Below are 21,649 nucleotides of genomic sequence, written 5' to 3' on the forward strand. Positions count from 1 at the left end.
TTGTGTGTGTGTGTGGGGGGGGGGGGGGGAGGTGTCTAAATACATTATAATTTTTACATAGTAAAAAATTCCTAATAATGTTTAGTTTATACCATGCTTAATAAAAAACACCTAAAATAGTAAAATACAAATTCTGCAAGCTGAGTTTATTACATCTTCAAAGACATTGTACACATTTCGCACCATTGAACATTTTACGAAAATACAAAATTGAACATTTTTTCTTTCCATGTGTCAAAAGGCTTCATTGGTCACTATGTATTTAACTTAAACTGCATAGTCAAAAAAGTTTTATGAAAGGAGCATAATACTTCTACCAAACTGTTAAAAATAAATTGAAAAATACCTTATGAGATTTAACAAGACCAAAATGAATCTAAAGCTTTCATTCAGAAAAATGTTGACCTTTGTAATGGTCACGGGGTTTCGTTTTTAAAAAACTAATCTATCACTTCATTAAATATTAGACTGTTTTTTAATATTTACAAAAAAATGTTCGTAATCTTTGTTACATTAAAGTGATTGAGAACTTTAGTGTTGATATCGTATTTAACATTACCTTTACCAGTCTATTTCACACTAATGACATACATAACAAAATAAACTGACGTGGAGGACCTGGAGAAGGGGGGGTTGCATCCTAAATAATGGTCTTAAACTATTTACCCTGTCTTTCTAATATTACTCTTGATTTCTCAAATGTCTACCTTTCTGATGTCACAATATTTGAAAATCAGAAAATTATTTTTAACAACAAAAAAAAAAAAACTTGTCAAACTAATCAAAAGCAGACTAAAATACAGCTGTATAGTCTGTTCATTAGTATTTTACACAGGCTTTCACAAAGAAAGATTCCCTTTTTACTTGCTTTTTTCATACAGAACATGTGCCCCCCCCCCCTTCCCAGTCCCAGGTCAAAGAAATCCACTCCTGCTCTGCTACAGAATTCGTTTTCAGTTGAGATCTTGTGGTCCTTGTCATCTCAACTCTGTCTAAATTGAGTATATAATTACTATTTCTCTAACATAGTTCTCTAATATATTCTCTATTATAGTCTTATGCCAAAATTGAGCAGTTGGGTATATTTAACAGCCAAATAATTGTTTAACTAAAATTTTTCACCTTCAGAAGACTACATAATATATGATTACTTCAATTTAAACTGAAAAATGAACAAAACTTCTAGACTTCTGATCTGAACTCTGAGAACCCAAGTCTTGTACCTGGTTTTTCTGCTGTGTTCCTTGTCTCATTTTATATAAAATATTATTATTGGAAGTAAAAGTTTTCTTCAAAATTTCTATAGTAAAAAACACTACATACGGAAGTCCTTGTCTATGGGAAAATTGATTTATTCGATCTTTTTTCTATTGACTCACGAAAACTGTGGTCTTTCCACAACAGAAGAAATATCTCATTGTGATAAATTTTGGCATAGTTAACCTGTGAATTCTTTGTTCTAAAATCAATTGCATTATGATGTATCATGTAAGACTTTTTGACCAAACTTTTTTCCAACTGCAGATGTTGAACCAAGACAGTGCATAATGGTTCTTGAGGTAGCTAATAATATTTGTTAACTAGCTTGTTAATTTTGGGGCTACTGTATAAGACAAGAGGCAGAACTGAACTCAACACACACATGGACCCTCAAATCGTGCACGCTCGGCCGTTTGGAGGTGTCGTCATTGCTGTACAGAAAGAGTTCCGTTGTGTGCTAGCACATTTTGACTCATGGAATCTACCTAAACACCCAGCACCTACAATATCACTTCATCAAACCAAAGATATATATACATATATATATACCCTTTATACACTTAATAAAAACTAAACGTATGTCTGATTAAAATCTCATGCAACAAACTTGTTTAAAACTATTCTATCACACTAAGAGATATGATATGAATTTGGGAGTCTACACTGAAAATAGAAAATTTCTATGGTTGATACAATCCTCTGTACAGATCTACTCATACATAGATCTCTGTATTGGTGACTTTCTCTCTGTCAGCATTGTTTCTAGAACATCTACAACCCAGTATATATATCTAGATCTGGCCAGAGGGTATCCATACACATAAAATGTACACTGAACATGTAGTATCAGTTTTCATTAAATCTTTTCACTTATGCTCGTGCTTTACTCCAGCCATTTGTCGCTGTTTTTTTGGCAGTGTGGTGTCAGTTACTATGGTTACACTTGGGTGTCACGAATAGCACAGCACAGCATCATGGAGAAGATCATTCCAAGCAACTAAAATGAGAAAATTAGAAAAAAATGGTAAATTAAGTGAAAGTTATAATAAATGGTGGTATCAAAACCACCGCTCTGCGTATCTGCTAAAACTGAACAAAGAACAAGACGAGACAAAGTTCCATCTTCCAGTTTTCTGCTTGAAAATGACACACATCCACAACAATGTACATAAAACACTTCTAGACATTTAAAGCCAGCACTTTGAAGAATCGTATTTATTACAAATATGTTTTAACTTGTATCTCTTGTAATTTAACTCCTTAAATTTTGGAAATTTTTTTAATAGAGCTGTTTTAAATATTTTTCTCTTCAAAGACCTAGTTGGTGGCCATTTTCATTTACCATGTGTTAAAGACTTATTCATGACCCGATGTGAAAAAGAATTATTTGTGTAAATTCATAAACGACACATATGCAATGTATACCAAAATAAAAAATAAAAAGTACATAGACGGGGAGCATTGGAAGATTCCCTTTTTAAAAAAAAGGAACACCACTGGGAGATTTCTATCAGTTTTTCTTTTTAGCATTAATTTTTAAGACAGAATAGTATCAACTAATGATGTCATTGCATGTGCAGTGGGCTATGAAATCACTACCATTGGTGTCCCTTAAACAACACTAAAAGCTACAAAGCAGTAATAATGCAATGATGACGTATCTTGCAAAGATCAGTCAATCTGATCATGCTCATCTTGTACCATCTAAATCATAATATTTTGTAGGTTCTTTTAATCTAGAGAACTCCACCTGGAACTTAGTGTGTGTCCAAAAACTAACAATTTATAAAGAAAAAAATATCACAGTTTATGAAGAGAACAGTCTGCTACAAAAGCTGTTTTATGCACACATTTATTTTCAACTGCAGACTTGGAGCTGTGAGTTTTAGGCTTGGTTTATAGAAGCTGCATTTACCCCAAACCTAAAAAAAGGTGCAATTCATTGAAATGTTTTCCATCTTCTTCCAACTGGTGCAATGGAAATTTGATTAGTTGGTTTAACAGCATGCAAATTTTCATGTAGGTAACTTGAAAAAATTTCATAGGATCTCTCACTATGATGATTGTGAATGTGTTAAGCTACCACAAATGTCAATTTCTTTTTGACAAACATATAGACCAGCACCAGGTTGGTTTATACCAATTTCATTAAAGCTATAACAGAAATAATCTCATATTCTGTTCTATTTTGATTTTCAGCTTACATCCGCAATTCAACAAGCATATAACACAATCAACTGATGCATTTTTGAATGCATGCGTATGTGCATGCATACACGATGTTGTATACATGGCATTTCCAAGGAAAATAACACTACATGGGACACAGATATCTGTCATGTAGTATTATCGGCTGGGTAACTTGTTCTTAAACAGGACTGGAATCAAGTAACAAATAAACTAAGATTTGGTGCTTAATACCAACAGGAATATCTATCACATATCCACATGCAACACAGATCATGCTTTTCTTTACAAGATTCCTCACTTAACATAATTTGAATTAAGTCTTTTAGAAAAATAATAAGTCACTGTATAAGGTTTTCAATGACCCCCCAAAAAACTCAAAACCATTTTGACATTCATTCCAATATATTTTTTTTGCGAATTCACTTCTATACATATACTGCATAAACATGCAACATGACCGACATACAAGGCTGTGAAAAGTCCACGGCTTTAATTTTTCCTTTGTATATAATAAGCAGTTCACAGCCCTGCACGTATTCTGACCCAAGGCATGTCCTACTCATTAGTAAGTGACCTTTTTTATGCAGCAGACGTGACCTCACGAACTGCACAGCATAGCAACATAGATAAGATCATGCCGACCAGCTGAAATGGAGGCAGAAAAAATTGTAGGATTAGTATGAGGTGCTGGGGGAAGTAAGACTATTGTCTTGCAGGGGTTTACATTTGAAAATGAAAAAAAATCGCTATCTATCTTGTGATAGAACTGGGCTTTTTGAGTGGTGGTTGAATGATACGGCTACTGAAGGCTATTCTAGATATGTTGGGAACAATATAAGTGATTGATTTTCTTAAAAATATTCTAGACATGCCAATGCCAATGTGTATAGATGCAATTTATTATAAATATCTAACCATTTTTTTCTTTTGCACCCTCTTAAAATGTGCATAATGTTTATTACCCCTTTATAAAAGGCATCCAATTACAAAACTTGTTTCAATCTTATAAATTAAACCTTCCACACAAATAAAATTTGTTTTTGCCAGCCATGTGTGACATTTATCAATGGAACTACACTATTATTTGTAACATACCATAATAACTCCCATGCCAATGGCAACACCAGCAAAAATGTAAATGTGCTCTTCCAACTGGTTGAACATGGCATCTGCACAGCCCTAAAGAGAAAAGAAAAGTGGTTGTATAAGTGTGAGAAATTCTGTTAACCACTAAGTTGATCAATCAACAGAATGGTAGTTCAGGTTGCCAGGGTTAGAAAGCATGCATTCTGGAATATTTTTTCCATTCTTTAAATGCATTACACATGTCTGGTTTGAAACAAATATATATCATTTTAAGAAAATCCAAAATGAACGCCATTTGACACAGGAATACATAGGTGTAGACTACTGTCAAACAGGTACAGTGCCCATGATCAAATTAAGTTAGTTCCTCATTGTTTTCAATACTCTTATTACCCCTATGACACACACACACACACACACACACACACACACACACTGACAATGAAAACGCATCAGAAAACTTTCTTGTACCTTTTTTACCGAGAATCAATTCCAACCATATAAATAAGTACAAATGCACTTGTTTGGTCATAAGAGAGTGGGCTGACCACTTGGATGTTTAAAATATCCGCTTCAGTGATATTGTGATCAGCTGTTACAAAATCACGTGTTTTTCCTGTCTCGTGATTGGTGTGAATTAATCAGGTTCAATATATGGTGATTAATTAAGCCTATATAAGGTAGTCACCAAATCCAGTATGACACATGACAAAATGATGCCACGTCTGACACTGGAAGAGCGACTGCAGGCCCTGGGGATGCTGGAGGCAGGGCAGAACCAAAGAGATCTGATCACGTGACCTTGCATTTTAATGATCTTTTCTGACCTTATTTCATCTTGTGTGACTGAATAATAGGTCATATTTCATACGAAAACTGTTATTTTCTAAATGTGCCAAAGGAACTTAAAATATTATTTGATAAATAAATGATGCGTTTTCATTGAGTGTCAGTATGTATATGGTAGGTAACTAGTATATATACTTTGGGTATTTTATGAAAATCTGAGACCAAATAACCTGATTCCAGGTCAATTCCATGGTATTTTTAGTGTGCACATTATACTTTCCTACAATTGGAAAAATATATCCTGTGAGCTAAGAAACCAGAGAAAGAATTTTGAAACAGTTTATTGTGGCACCTGTAAAATCATAAAACAGACTGACTGAGAAATCACTTGATTATTTGCCCACATGAACTGCAAAAATTCCCTTTTGAATAATGTACTTACTTTGAGGAGGTTCTCTACTTTACACCCACAGGCTGTGCCAATGCATTTAATCCCATAATCCGTAGCTCCATAGGCTCCACAGCACTCAAACTAAAAATATTTTTTAAAAATTCATTAAAATAAAAGATAATATTTATATATACAAATAACGAACAAATTTTGACATTCACTTCTCCTGTCACTTTCTTTATTAACTGGTAGCTCATTAGAGTACCTTTACCAGACAATCCTAGGACTTCTGTTGGCCACTACCCCAAGCTTCAAATCTGATGTGCACCAGCTTCTTAAATATCAACCTTTCCTGTTGCTCTGACCTTCACTGTTTCCAGTCAAGTTTATACAACCAATTACAGATACTCATTTTAAAAAATTTATTTATCTGGATTCTTGGTTAAAATATGTGGTGTGGAACATAGTTAAGAAGCCATTTACAATAACTCCACCTCAACATCTGTTGACTGTATTAAGAATTTTATGTCTACTCTGAAAGAGATTCCTCATTTTGATAGATTTACTTTGCACCTGTCCAGTCCTTTTTTAACCTAGCTTGAAGCACTATATAAAAGTTACATCTTAATTTATGGGTGTCTCAAGAATACCTTAAAACTGTGAAAAATGACAGATGAAACGACAGCAAAAGATGGTTTACAATCAGTTTTGATCAGAATAATCAGATTTTCTTCAAAGTCTGGAAAATCCTTTGGTCCTTGAATACAGTGTTTTGAACAAATTCATTTCGTGGATTATTTGTTGCTGATAATATGCCTCCTTACAAATTGTGTAGTGTTCACTTACTGTATTCTGTGTGGTTGTCAAGTAACTCTTGGAGCTGGGATCATCATAATTATCAATTGCTGCTTTTATGGTGGTGGCAAAGCCATCTTTGAACTAAAAAAAAATAAGATAACACCAATAACAATCTCATTAATGTTAATAAATTATTCTCGAATAAAAGTGTTTTATATTCCTGCTAAATAAATGCTCAAGCACACAGACTAAATTATGCATGCACACGTATTCAAATACACTCACAGGATAACAGCACCAATATGGTTTGGATATGTACACGTTCATGCCTGCTTTTTCTCTTTTTTATAACGTAAGGTGAACCCGCACAAAACAAATTTTTGGAAAAGACTTGTACAGCATCTCTGCTCATCATGATTGTATCCTATCTACGTAACTGTAAAATTTAACACATTATTTAACTTTTGCTCAATTTTGATATCAATATACTTACACTCTCTCTAGCTACAATGAAATAGATACCAGCTCCAACCAGGGCAACAAAGAAGATGAACAGGAAAACGAAGAACTGAAATGCAATTATAATTATTTTTTTATTTGAAGCATTTAGAAGAACCAGTTATTAAATTCAAAGGCTGATAAATGACAAAAGGACTTTGCTTCGATTTAAATTACATAATTTTCATGCAATCTAATTATGTAGCTAATTAATTAAATTAATCACTGTAAGTTACAATTACAATTCTAGTTTGGATAAAAATAAAAAAAAATAAAAAAATATCCGTTGTAAAAGCAAATATATATTTCATAAATTAACATAAAATGCCACATCTAGCTTTTTATTTTCCAATATATAAATCCAATAATACATCGTATTTATCCACGTCGTGAAAAAACTTACCGTTCCCAGCATGCACTGGCTTTCTCTGATGGCGCCACAGCACCCGCAGAACCCGACGAACATGATGATGCCGCCGACAATAAGCAGGAATATGGCAGCAGCCTGAATGTAAGTCGCCACGCTCTCATTTCCAAATTTATCGGCGAAAGATTTGTCCACCAAGGCCCAGATCCCTACTGCTACGAGGGCACAGCCAACCAACTGCAAAGATCAAATTAAATAATCTCAACTAACACAATACAGTATAAACCCTTACGGTGCACATTGTGCCACCAAAACGTCATCGTCTACTGGATATTCATGATCTAGTAATTAAAGCTAAAGCTATCTGGTGCCCTGCAGCTTAAAGCAATATTTGGTTTATTTGCATTTTTGTGCGTGGTAAAGCCTGTTACAACAAAATAGGAACCCCTCTTTATCTAACCTGTATTGCAAAATCTTCTGACGCGAAATTACGTTTCTAGTTTGACCAACAAAGCCCAAGCACTAGGGGATGTAGGCTAATAGTTATGCGGAAGGGGCTTGAGGAGAGCAGTCAGAGGGATTTTATTTTGTCATTCAGAAAACAGACATGGAATACATTTCATGTATTTCTTTATGTATTCTTAGGGAGGGGAGGGTAGCTCCCATAACTGTTGGATGGGAGGGGGTAATGGGACCACGCTCATTATGTGCCCACTGCCCCCCCCCCCCCAACGTACCCCGACCACCCACCTTTGCCAAAATCGCTCCAGGAAATAGTTTTACCGCCGCACTTACCAGTTTTTTACCAATTCTTATAAGTTATTTTAATAATAATTAAAATGTTTGTTTTTACTGAATTCTGTAATGGCCCTATCCTAAAGGCTCTTTATTGGGTGTCACCAAGTTATTCATGACGACAGGGTACCTCGTACCAATTGCACTGGTCTGGAATGTTTCGTCACATCGAGATTATGCAATTTTCATTCTACAAACTTATTCTTAAAATTGATAGATAGCCTATCATTATTTTTATATAGAACTCACATCACCCAAAAGGGTAATAGGGCCTACGTAGTATGAAACCAAACTTCAAACATAGCCTAAATAAATTAATTACAATCTACATGTACTTGACCAACACAGGTCACAGTCAGGATGTCCTGAAAAAAACACCGCTTTCGTTTTCTTTACAATATCAAAATTTCCGACTTTAACAGAACCAAACATATAGAACTAAGTGTTGTTAAGCACTTGTGATTAATATAATTTATATGAAGTCCTAACACGAAGCGCCTGCCATCTTGAACTGAATTTAATTTACTAATATATGACCCGTCGCATATTTTTGTGTTAAGACCAACGGTTTAATTAACTCTTCCATCAAACGCTTCAACACTTATGGACCCCAACAAGATAACCTCTGTTTATCTTCCCGTTTCCTCCGTCGCGTCATAAACCCGTTATAGAGGGCCCAAATATCTACAGCCCATAACGATGTAATGGGGAACTTACTATGCTAGATCGTATTTGGAGACTGAAAGTTACAAACAAACCCCTTCCACAGGAGCGCAGACCATTATTCTGGGACAAGTATTGGCCATTTTAACTTGTAGAAATCTGACTCAGCTTCAAGTTATGTGTATTACTTAATGATTTTCCATGACATGCAAGAGAGACATGTAAATTACTCGAAACAGGGTCGCTTTCTAACTTCAGAAATACAACATAGTATAATGTAGTGACTGTGGGTACTATCCAAAACTGATTATGGTCACTTATCCGAGCTCTTGTGTAAAGAAATTCGTGTGTAACCCTTGGGAAAGAAAAAATGAAAGTAAAATGGAACAAGGAACAAGGCAGCAAAGCTGTCAAATGTACAGACAAAAAACAGGAAATAACTATGCACAAAATAGGCTACTGTCAATTCTGATGCAAAAGTACATTATGTTAAACTGCAAATTCAACATCAAATTTTAATTATGCTCAACAGGTAATACCAATGTAAGTAAAATGTGTAACAAGTTCACACTTTGTATATGTATAACTTCCAGAAAAAGAAGCCAATTAGACTGCTTTTCCAACTCAGGCTGCATTTAAGTCCTGTATTTCTTTTATTGAAAGTAAGGCAATCATAAGTAACATGATTTTCCCATAATGGTCCTCATGGCAGCAGTGCCCAAAATACTTTTTTTCAAATTTTGATGCAATATTACATAATGTTTAACAGCATAATGACCATCAATTTTAATAATAAAATATTAGTATTATGGATATTCAGAAAATGTGACTAGCAAAGGTCTTCAGGCCCATGGAACTTCAAGTCACAACTTGAAAATGCCAAAATGTAAACAAGACAGCACTGTTCTGAAATGTTTTTTTTTTTATTTTTTATAATTTTTAACATAACACAAAATTAACAGTTTACTGCCGTTTTTATATGATCAACTAAGAAAATTGATGAGATGGGGAAAATATCAATAGAGCAGTGTTAAATGTCCAATTTCTTCCATTCTGAGATTCTGAACATAGTGAATGATTGAATCTGACAAACTGCAATGATATGAGTTTATTTCCATTTTTGAAACTTTATTACACAATACATGATAACAAGTTTACCATCATTTTTACATAATCAACTAATAATGTTGTAAAGATGCAGGAAATGCCAAACAAACACTTTTACGTATCTTATTAATTAAATAATGAAACTGTTAACATGCCTAAGAATTGAATCTGAGGAAATGTGAAAAAACGGCATTTTTTTAAAATAATGGCCCGATTATGCTGTTTTTTTTAACTCAACCTGCGTTTTAGCAGGAATGACCACTCCTGTGAGTTTAATGACAATTGGCCTGTTTTTCTTATATTGTGTTTACAGTGTTGCATATATGCTGAAAAATGAAAAAACAGCATAACTACTAAAATAGTGGCCCGATCATGCTGATTTTCGAACTTGATCTGCATTTTATGAATATTCATCAGCTCTGTAAATATACAGTCAAAAAGTAAAATTGCCTTCCACTTATCGTGTTTACAATGAAAGTGCACGGCACCAGCGACAGTGACGACGGCGACGACAGACGCAGGTGATGGCAATATGTACAGACACATCTGTACATATTTACTGTACTGTTTGAGAACAGTAAGTGACATGGTTTTTCTTAAATGCTCATCATGGGAGCAGTGCCCAAAATAGATTTTTTTCAAATTTTGATGCAATATTACATAATGTTTAACAGCATAATGACCATCAATTTCTAATAATAAAATATTAGTATCATGGATATTCAGAAAATGTGACTAGCAAAGGTCTTCAGGCCCATGGAACTTCAAAGTCACAACTTGAAAATGCCAAAATGTAAACAAGACAGCACTGTTCTGAAATGTTTTTTTTTTTCCATTTTTAACAATTTTTTAAACATAAAACAAAATTAACAGGTTACTGCCATTTTTATACGATCAACTAAGAAAATTGATGAGATGGGAAAAATATCAATACAACAGTGTTAAATGTCCAATTTCCTCCATTCTGAGATTCTGAACATAGTGAATGATTAAATCTGACAAACTGCAATGATATGAGTTTGTTTCCATTTTTGAAACTTTATTACACAATACAAGATAACAAGTTTACCATCATTTTTACATAATCAACTAATAATGTTGTAAAGATGCAGGAAATGTCAACCAAACACTTTTACATGTCTTATTAGTTAAATAATAAGACTGTTAACATGCCTAAGAATTGAATCTGAGGAAATGTGAAACAAGACAGCACTGTTCTGACATGGGTTTATTTCCATTTTTAACACTTTTTTTAACATAAAACAAAATAAACAGTTTACTGCCATTTTTATAGCATCAACTAAGATAATTGATGAGATGGGAAAATATCAATAGAATAGTGTTAAATGTCCAATTTCCTCCATTCTGAGATTCTGAACATAGTGAATGATTGAATCTGACAAACTGCAATGATATGAGTTTATTTCCATTTTTGACACTTTATTACACAATACACGATAACAAGTTTACCATCATTTTTACATAATCTACTAACAATGTTGTAAAGATGCAGGAAATGTCAAACAAACACTTTAATGTATCTTATTAGTAAAATAATAAGACTGTTAACATGCCTAAGAATTGAATCTGAGGAAATGTGAAAAAACAGCATAACTTCTAAAATAATGGCCCGATTATGCTGATTTTCGAACTCAACCTGCGTTTTAGTAAGATTGACCACTCCTGTGAGTTTAATGACAATTGGCCCATCTGTTTTTCTTAAATTGTGTTTACAGTGTTGCACATATGCTGAAAAAAGGAAAAAACAGCATAACTACTAAAATAGTGGCCCGATCATGCCCATTTTCGGACTTGACCTGCGTTTTAAAAAGATTGATTACTTCTCTGAGTTTCATGACAACAGGCCTAACGGTTTTCCTTAAAATGTGTTTACAGGGTTGCATATATGCTGAAAAGTGAAAAAACAGCATAACTTCTACAATAATGGCCCGATCATGCTGATTTTCGAACTTGACCTGCGTTTTATGAATATTCATCAGCTCTGTAAATATAAAACCAAAAAATAAAACTGTGTTCCACTTATCGTGTTTACAGTGAAAGTGCACGGCGACGGCATCGCCATCGGCATCGGCATCGGCATCGGCATCGGCGACGACGGCGACGACAGACGCAGGTGATGGCAATATGTACAGACACATCTGTGTCTGTACATAAAAAGACGAGGAACAAGGAACATCCAATTCTCTTATTTAAATTGAATCTAAACTACTTAAAAGTCGTGGTTCAAATGACGTATTATATTATAAACGCAGTTCGTAACCATCGTAAAGGACTATAATAAGTATCTAAATTGTGACATAAAGCTTGTCGACGAGAAACTGAATAGGATAAAAGCTGTCCTCTTCAACCAAATTGTTGCTAATGTACAAAATAAGAAGGTATAAAAAACAGCTTACAGATAATAAAAACACATTCCCTAGTGAAAAGCGGTGGGGCGCAGTGGCGGATTTAGAGGGGAGGGGCCAGGGGGGTCCTGACCCCCCCTTCGATTTCTAAAAAAAACTCACACTTGAAATTAGAATTTTGATTAGCTGAATCGTACTTCTAAACAGTACCAAATGGCACCGTTCGTCCTCTAAAATACTAAAAATTTTCAGGGTTTCAGGGCATAACCATTGCACTGACCTCATACAGGCAAACTTTTTCTCTTAAATCTAATAACTGTCACCAATGAGATCTATTGCACGATACAAATTGATATCTCGACCCGTAGAAAAAAAAGTGCTATGCCAGCATCTATCAGTCTATCAATTTTTAATTGAGAGGTCACACTGCATAAATAAACTTATTCTAGCGTTGCTGTTATTATTGTTTTTTTATTGTGTAAATCTCTCTAACTCTTAATGTTCTTCCGGGTCTTTTTTTTTTACTGTGTATCAGCTGCTTCCCCCAGCTTAGACACACAGCCAATATGTGAGCTGTTCCAAGTATGACCGACAATTCTGCACTTCCAACAATGTCCGGCATGGCTAACTTCTCAAATCAGGTCTTTGCATTCTTCGACATTGTTCAAAGTGATCCAGTGACGATTGATATCACTGACACTTTCGGTGCTCTGTGAATTCTCTTAATTTCAAATGCTAGATCCTGATATCTGTCCACTTTCTCTTCCTCAATCTTGATGGGTACTGCTGCATTAATTTATGTCCATTCCTGTGTATCTCACTAGAGTCATTTATTATTATTATTATTATTATTATTATTATTTTTATTATTATTATTATTATTATTATTATTATTATTAAGGCCACTGAAGGGGTGATGATGGGCGTGTATTACAGAATGTACGCATTTTTACAACTGGATACCCGTTCTGCAGTTATACCTCCCTTCTACGGAACACCAAAATAAATTACATAATAAATTGTTCCCTTTGGGATTTGATTATCAGATTAGCGTAAGCCTAAATAGTTTCCCTAGGCACCTAGGAAGATATTTATGTCATTAAACGTAATGTAATTTTAGGTTCCCAACAATGTAAAGCCAACATGAAAGAATTTTATAAAGGCATGCATCACTTGAATTGATCATACATTCTTGCACGATGTAAAAGTGATTTCGGGCAACATTTCCACTCTGATATTTATTCATTAAATCATTCAGTACCTATCCCTGTGTTATCAAACACGCCCAGCACACAGAGTATAAGAAATTTCGAATTAGCAAATCCTAGGACCTCACATTAAGACTAAAACAGACTTTCATTATCATCAATATCGGCGAGTGAGATACATAAATAGCACTGCCCTAATGTAGTTATCGGAAATGGTCCATTCCTTCCCAGTAATTGTCCGTCTTTCACTATTTAGACCATAGGTTGCTGGTATAAAGAAGTTGCAATGGAGTGACTCAGATTTTGCGTCCAATATTCATCGCATGATCTCTGCAAACTCACAGCTCAGTAACAGTGGAGGTGACCAATTTTCTCGGGGTTGGAGCTTTGTGGGCTCCCGAAGGATACATATCATTATAAAAGAGATGTTACTATGAAATAGGCGCATTTCCCAAACCATTAGGGCACACTGATTTCGGTTGTTTAAATGGCGGTGTGAGGGTTAATATTTATTTACAGGCCCATTCGACTGCTTTGTTCAGCAGCGAATTCACGGGTTGAACGTTACAAGCTGGGAGACTTACGTGCGATATCGATAGAAAGCTTATCAATTTCGTATTCATATATCTCGTGGGGTTATTGTTCAGAAACACCTTTATCTAATGCCTGGTTATGCAATAGGTTTTTCCTCTGGCCTTGGGGAGACATTGGCTCTATCCTCTCTTATTACAACGCACTGGGGCACAAGAGAAAAGATCGATATAAAATGATAACACGCAGAAAGCAATGTGCTTGCCTGTTCCTTTAATAATCAGGACGTCAAAAGTGTGTTTCTGTGTCACTGTTCGTTCCGTTGGGCAAGGATACAAAACATATCAAGCAGCAATAGAGAAAGCGAGCACGTTGAAATTATAATAAAACAGTAGTGCGGCATGTAAAACAAGTAGGCGTTCGGTTAAAATATGGCGTGATAGTTCACAACCAAAATGTGGTTGTGGTTTCGTGACATCGGGTCGTAATTTAGACTCTCTAATACAAAGTAACTCTCAGTCAGAAAATGTCATCAGATATATCAGGACGTCTTTTAGCTTATCTCAAAAGTCACGAGGAAATTACCTTCGTTGCCCTGTAGAACTGACGTAGGGATCCAAGGCAGTTAAAATGACATGCCTCGGCTTCAACGAAGGGATGATTTGTGGGTTTAGGCACTGGACTCATCAGTGTCAGGCGGTCACAACGGTCGCCTGCGGTGCATGCGCTGTTATGGGACATTGTTTTGCTCCATGTACTACATATTTAAAGCTACTCTCTGACCACAGGGTGTGCTAGTAGTTTGGTACAAAATTTTGGTATCGCTGATGCTTAAATCAAGTATACTATTTTAGAAGCCTCTGATATCAGGCTCCAGTTTCACAAAAAAAAAAAAAAAAAAAAAAACTTAAATCAGTTCTCGGCCCTAGTTGACAAGGATTTCCATGAGAGTGCTGTAACACTGTTCCAGATAGAGTAATACAGGCCCGTAGCCAGGGGGGGTTCGGGGGGTTCGAAAGAACCCCCCTTTTTGCTGGAAAAAGGTCCACTCTGGGTAAAATTTGACCTAGGTACATGGGGATTATATGGTAAAAGGTCCACTTTTTCAGAAAAAGAACCCCCCCTTTGAAATTGCTGGCTACGGGCCTGGTAATATGTGCGTATATGACCCTGTAACGTTGGTAATTTACTTCTTAGCCAGGGAACCCGACAAGTTTTTTTTTTTTTTTTTTTTTTTTTTTTTTTTTTTTTTTTTTTTTTTTTGTGAAACCGGGGCCAAGGGGTAATGCAAAAATGTGTCATCTGAATTCTTATCAGAGCTTCGTGTGCACCTTCGCCTTGGCTTGTTAGATGACAGCCTCACTTATTCAGACATGAATAGATTTTGGTTGAAATTCTTGTGTTTATCAATTAATAAAAATTGAGCTGCCGTGTGTGTGTGTGCGTGTGTGTCGGGGGGGGGGGGGGGCGGGGGGCAGGGGGTGATGTCCGGATCCCACTCTATAAAAACCCTTCTGGTTATTAATTACACAAAACTTATAATACAACAGTTTCTTTATCTGCGCTTTTTCGTGGAAACCGGTATCACAATTGTTGTCAAGGGCCAAATGATAGCTGATGAATAGTGTTGAAGAGCTTCTTGAGCTTTGAAACTAGTAGTTTTTTTCTCCGATAGTCCTTATTATCATACAACAGCGCACTCCCTATAGTTACTGAGTTAATTTTAATTCCAAATAAATATAAACGATGTCAAGCACGGATTATCTATCTTGCCGATTAAGTCAGTGACGCAGGTTGATGAAAAATAGTTCTTTTTAGCGTCGAACCCTTATAGAGTACTCATCGTATTTGAACGGTCTTCTCTCACTATACCACTTAACTTTTCATTTCCTACTTGCATCGGCGTAATAGACCTACTGTTTAGTCACTGAATATATATTCGCAAAAATAATCTTGCGCCTAATTAACGACAAATAAGCACTAGTATTATTTGCGGAAGGGTCGAAATAAAACTTTTTTTCAGTCATTAGAGAAAACCCCAATTTCGTTGAGTCAAACAGTTTAGTTGGGCTCATTTCCAAAAATAGCACCGGGGAAAAGTAACAGGTCAAGTATCGATTCATTGCTAACATTCTCATGGCATAAGATACCTGACATACAAACTACCAGTGTTCTTCTAGGTTACTAAAATAAATCACTCGGAGTAGAACGCTGGGACTAAAATAGCAGCAATGTTCTGAGCATGACTGAAAGACTCATATTCTTTTAGGCAGAATCAAGGTCGTAGATATGTAGCAGAATTAAGTCTCTTAAAGTACTGATGTTCGGATTTCGGCAATCAACAATACATGCCATCAGAACTGAATGTGTGTGTGTGTGTGTGTGTGTGTGTGTGTGTGTGTGTGTTAAAAACAACACATAATGTAGAACCTCTAATGCTGCTTATTTTAGGTACTCGCTGCTATCATTTGCCTTTGTTCACTCATAGTGAAGCATAATTGAATATCTTAATTATTTTTGTGTGGTCACTGTTCAGTATAACTTCCTTTTTTCATTATAAAATAACTTTATTTCCGTTTTCATTGAATATACTACATCTGCACTGAATTTAAACCTATGCGCCCGCGCCTTTGATGATTTAAGACATTCTTGTGAGGTCAACTTTACGAGCCTTAAACATGGCTGTGGTCAGGCAACAGAAAATGTTTAACGCGTATCGACGCACTTCTCACAGATCTACCAAAATTACACAATTTATTCACAGGCACGCATAATTCTTAATTTACCAAAGTACAGTGCGATAAGAACCAAAGAGATATGCCACTTCACTGTGTCTACTGATTTGATTTAATCGTGACTTAAAGACAAAGCCAGCCCCCCCCCCCCCCCCCCCCTCCGAACATCTTTTATTCACGTCAGTCCTGAGCGCAGGAAACTAGAGGGAGATACAAATGGCCTACCTAGACGTAAACGCGAAAGAAATACCTCTACTTTTCTTGGACATATGAATAGCTATAATTTTCAATTGCCATTGGACATTTTGTTTAAGAAAATTTACCAAGTTTGTTTGTAGCTGCTTATGGCCATGTCACATCCTGATACTTTTCATATCCGGAAAGGTCTATAATTTAGTGATGACGACCAAGGCTGCATCGCCTCCAGTGTAGCGCACGCTATGCTATACTATACGGGAAGGCAGCCATCTAATCGTTATGTTCATGCAACATTAAGGGCCACTCTCCCCGCGATACTCTTATGACTAATATAATTATTTTCGTGGCGGGGAATCTTGTGACGGCTAATCACCAAGTTTCCCCTTCCGTAAAGGCAGATGTCAAGTGCAGGCTATCAAGCACTGGGAGGGGCAAATTGCAGCTATTTACAGTGGATGATGAGTAATATGGGAGGATAATCCTCACCTATCTTGGGTAAACAAACAACAAAACACACACACCCTATCTACACCCACTTTCTAACTTATTTGCACTGATACAGACTGAGAGCGACTTCATATACATGTACATACTTCTCCATGATAGGGTCACGAACGTTGTGCCATATATTTATATCCACACAGGCTACAGGACAGTGTAGAGAATGGTCTACCCGTGTGCAAAACCGTTACGCCTTTCACAAATTCCAGCTTGTTTGCACCTCTAACAAAGTATATTTAAAGTGTGCCTCATTTAAATGGAAAACTCCCCATTCCTAAAGCCCCCATGACAGACACTTACTGAGTGGAGCTACAGGCTGCCATGTGTTGCTTTACTGTATATATATATTTGTACAGATCCCAATGTTACAGTGTTGTTATGTCACATTCCAGAGAGGGCTATGATGAACTCGAGATGGTGAAGTTAATTACAGAGTAACACACAATGCACAGACGGTCACATAAAGCGACAGCGAGGCGCACCTTGACCCCAATTAAATGTAAAATATGCACCACTTGAGCACTTAAGCACTGATACTATATCGTAAATTCGGTCCAAAACTCGATTATCAAAACATCTAGAAGGCACCATATCTAAAAGAGTAAGCATGATTCATTTTTAAGACGACGTTTCGAGACTCATGTTCGGTACAGAATTGTTAAGTAAGCCAATGTTTATGAATTTTCGGAGACGATATTGGTGTGAAAAATAGGCCCTAAGTTCGAATTGTAAAAGCAATATATATAGAGGTCTCGGTTTCCATACATTTTCGAGGTCAGCCGGCACCAGTAGTGGAAAACTTTGCCTTCACAGACATCCGCCCCTAGCGCGTTACATCCGTTTAGAATGAGTGCTGGTTTGTTCTGTAACTGCAACGTTGGTGTTATATTACTGAGATTGCATTGTTGACCCAAGATGTCAGTCGAACGTTGGCATAACAATCTAAATGTAGTTACATCGATTGAACGCTTAGTGCTCTTTTCTTTGATAGACTGCGAAAACAAAGCGGGCAGCGTCTGTATATTTCATATATCTAAGCCTCGATGTTTATGAGTAAAGAGGTACGAGGTAAAATGTTCTTTATAGGCAAATTACCTCATTAGTGCTACGAGTTGTGTGTATATATGGAGGGCACATCAGTTCTGGTTTGAATTGTTTTTAACGGTGACCTAGTTTAAGGAATAGAAAACAAAGACATTCATGTGTATACAATCTGTAATTGAGGCCTCTTCGCAAAGGATCAAATACAGTCTCCGAAAATGACTTCATTTGTAGACAAGGGCCATTCTACGGAACCACTGTTTTGCTAATTATGCACAATGTTTCGATTAGTTCTTACGTGCATTGATCGTACTGCAGGCAAATATGCACGGGCTGTTGCGATAACATCATCAGATCTCTACACAGCTGGAAGGGTTCACATATTTTATCCACATATAAACCTGGCAGCTTCCAGCAGCCTTTGCATGCATAGCCTCTTAGCGCAGCCTCGCTACGTATTTGACCCTAGCAGCTCCCGAAGCTTTCTGACTCGTACATAGGGCTGGGGCGTACAATAAACACGGCGTCAGAATGAACAATGTAAACAGTGAAAATAGATTGAATTTACGGGTGAACTTACCCAAAATATGAAGTTGAACGCAAAAACCAAGTATTTGATGCAGCCGTAACAACCGCCTAGACCTTCTCCTTTTCCCATTTTGTGTTCTTACAAATTCAATATCTCTTGCAAATTGGTCTTCGTCGACTATCGTCTCTCAAGCACTCTGTGATGATAACCTGTCTTGGTTTTCTGCCTTACCACGCCTAGAGTAATACCGCAGCCTACGCTGTATACCTAAATTAGCGGGCGGGATCAAGTTTCCCAAGATAGCACATTGTGTGGCTCGTAAGGAAAACGGCGATGTTCAGCTGACCCACAAATCATTCGATGCATCAGTTGAGACATTCATATCCATGTTCACTAGGCGTTTCACTGAAATTACTGTCAACATGATCCGGTAATGCGTACGTTGATATACGTATCGTATTAAAGCCCTGAGGCTGCTTGGTTCAAGCTGATATGTAACAAAATACAGAAATGCTCATAATGTACATCTAAGTACTGGGAAACCAAAGATATCAAGAATTGGAGGCATGTTTTCCACCACGCCCTCTTCTCCTTTCAAATCAAAACAAATTTCCTTTCAGGAAAAGGGCAGGGCATATCTTAATTCACAATCTCAATGCGACGTACATTGCGCAAGGAAGCTGTTATATATGTATCATTTGAGTTATTCAATTTAAGCTTTAAATATTTTCTCACCACTTCTAACGGCAGCTTCTAGTAGGACTACCAGAATTTCAAGGCGATACTTTGGAGATCATGGCAATTGATCTGTCATTATTTGTTCCCTCCCACCTCGTCTATCCTCCCCATTGCCCCCTTTTCATTTTCATTCTCAAAAAAAAAAAAAAAAAAAAAAAATCTACATCTATCTATCTATCTATCTATCTATCTATCTATCTATCTATCTATCCAGAGCGTGTGTGTGCATTGCAAATAGCTATATCTTAAAACTAAGTCAGCAGGTGTTTGCTATTCGAGAGGTGCGTGAGATGTATCTCGAAAAAATGAAAACTAAATAAGTTACCCATTAAACCTCTGTCAGCAACATTAATTTGAAGAAGAATATAGAAAACGCATGTGTACGAAATTTACTTTCATCTTCCATTTCTATCAGCCTCAATATGAACAAACAGAACGACAGGTCAGACAAGAAGTTGTTACAACTTCTTGGGTCAGGACAAGTCAGGTCACTATCGTAGCCACACGGCCGTTGGGACTCTTTGATGAGTTCACAATTTTCCTCCATCCCTCGCGGTCCCTCGTCTGTCTGACACAAGTCGTTGCGTTTCGCTTCGAATTCGTCCAAGCTACGATATCTCCTTTCCATGTGTTTCTTGGCCGCCCTCTGCCTCGGCTTCCTTCAACTGCTCCTTTATTTGTGCAAACGTCAAAAATTCTACTTGTATCTCGTGAAAGCAGAAGGAATAGGAGACTTCGATTCTGGGAAGGTGTTGAAAAACACAAAAAGTCGCTGGTGTAGGGTAGACTTATTATTCAAACTTAAGTCTTTGAGAACGCAGAGAGTTGTTCTATGCTGCATAAAGGAGTGCTAGTAAATTGTGGCGGTAAAGCGTTCTTGTGGTCGACAATTGACAAAAATCGTGAGACATTGTATTTCGATTCTATTCCGCCTACACATAAGCAGGGATACTAAAGGAATGCCTTGTCGTTTTCTATTTAAAAGTACTTTGTAAATGATGCGTTTCTGCATTCAAAGGGAGGTTAATTTTATTCGATTGATGAAACGGCAACTGTACAACGCGCAATTTAAGACACGAAGATTCTGTTTGTGTCCGAAAATGTCGGTTGATCTGAATTGAAAATGAACTAGGCTTAACCGCAACCTCATACAAGGTGCAAAATGACGATATATACATGGAGGAAAACTTAGACTACTACTCACGAGCAGGGATTAACACTATGGAATGCCATTTCGATTTCGTTTATAGAAGTAGTAACTTTTCAGTTCAACAGGTGATATATTTAATTCGAGTGATTACACGGCAACTGTATAATGCGTTATTTCAAGCTTGGACCTATATATTAAATATTTAGGTCCAAGTTTCAAGGAAGGTTTATTTGTCCAAAAAGGTGATTACGTGTAGGTTGGTCTGAATTGAAATTTATAAAGTGGCAACCTGATACAGGGCCCAATGTGAGGATGATACACAGGAAAACTTAAACGAGGAAACAAATCACCTCTTTTACGTCATCAACTTGATCACGTCTTTTGAGAAAATAATAAAAGACAAACAAAATACGCCCCCGTCAGATATCGGGCTGTTAGCGCTACTTTATCCAAGGACCCATGAAACATCATGGTTGGTGGGTCCTTGCTTTATCAAATATTTCGTAAATCCTGTTGATACACGTATTTATAAAGAAAATAGCTTTTCATTATGTAGGAATAAAGAATCAACGGGGGTTTTATTGGACAATGGGCGCATCGTTTTTATTCCAACTTCCTTTACATTATTTACCAGTATAAAGACACGGATGTCTATGCAGTGTATGTTTCCATTCATAATTAAAACTGCTGTTTTATCACGATTTTCAT

At 36.4% G+C, this 21,649-nt stretch overlaps 1 protein-coding gene and 1 long non-coding RNA gene across 2 annotated transcripts; both read right to left on the bottom strand.

Annotated features, from left to right (window-relative positions):
• Positions 1-125: 125 nt before the first annotated feature.
• LOC106151852 (CD9 antigen) lies at positions 126-19,366 on the bottom strand. The gene is made up of 7 exons (XM_013525275.2): positions 19,105-19,366; positions 7,416-7,616; positions 7,008-7,082; positions 6,563-6,655; positions 5,768-5,857; positions 4,546-4,629; positions 126-2,257 (listed from the first exon to the last, which is right to left on the bottom strand). The coding sequence occupies exons 1-7, from the start codon at positions 19,180-19,182 to the stop codon at positions 2,198-2,200; spliced, it is 681 nt and encodes a 226-aa protein (XP_013380729.1). The 5' UTR covers positions 19,183-19,366; the 3' UTR covers positions 126-2,197.
• LOC147764362 (uncharacterized) lies at positions 9,576-14,977 on the bottom strand. The gene is made up of 2 exons (XR_015331857.1): positions 14,635-14,977; positions 9,576-14,254 (listed from the first exon to the last, which is right to left on the bottom strand). It is a non-coding gene; the product is annotated as an uncharacterized LOC147764362 (long non-coding RNA).
• Positions 19,367-21,649: the final 2,283 nt, after the last annotated feature.

The sequence above is a fragment of the Lingula anatina genome, chromosome 1 (assembly GCF_051362555.1).
Source record: "Lingula anatina isolate TDL-2025a chromosome 1, LinAna3.0, whole genome shotgun sequence".
Classification (NCBI taxonomy): domain Eukaryota; kingdom Metazoa; phylum Brachiopoda; class Lingulata; order Lingulida; family Lingulidae; genus Lingula; species Lingula anatina.

Bases quoted from the DNA above. Each gene is read 5' to 3' on its own strand.
- LOC106151852 (XM_013525275.2), bottom strand. From the start codon at position 19,182: ATGGGAAAAGGAGAAGGTCTAGGCGGTTGTTACGGCTGCATCAAATAC. The intron at 7,083-7,415 runs GTAAGTTTTTTC...ATTGCATTTCAG, and splicing joins GCCAGTGCATGCTGGGAACG to TTCTTCGTTTTCCTGTTCAT. The intron at 2,258-4,545 runs GTATGTTACAAA...TTCTCATTTTAG, and splicing joins TTGGCATGGGAGTTATTATG to TTGCTTGGAATGATCTTCTC.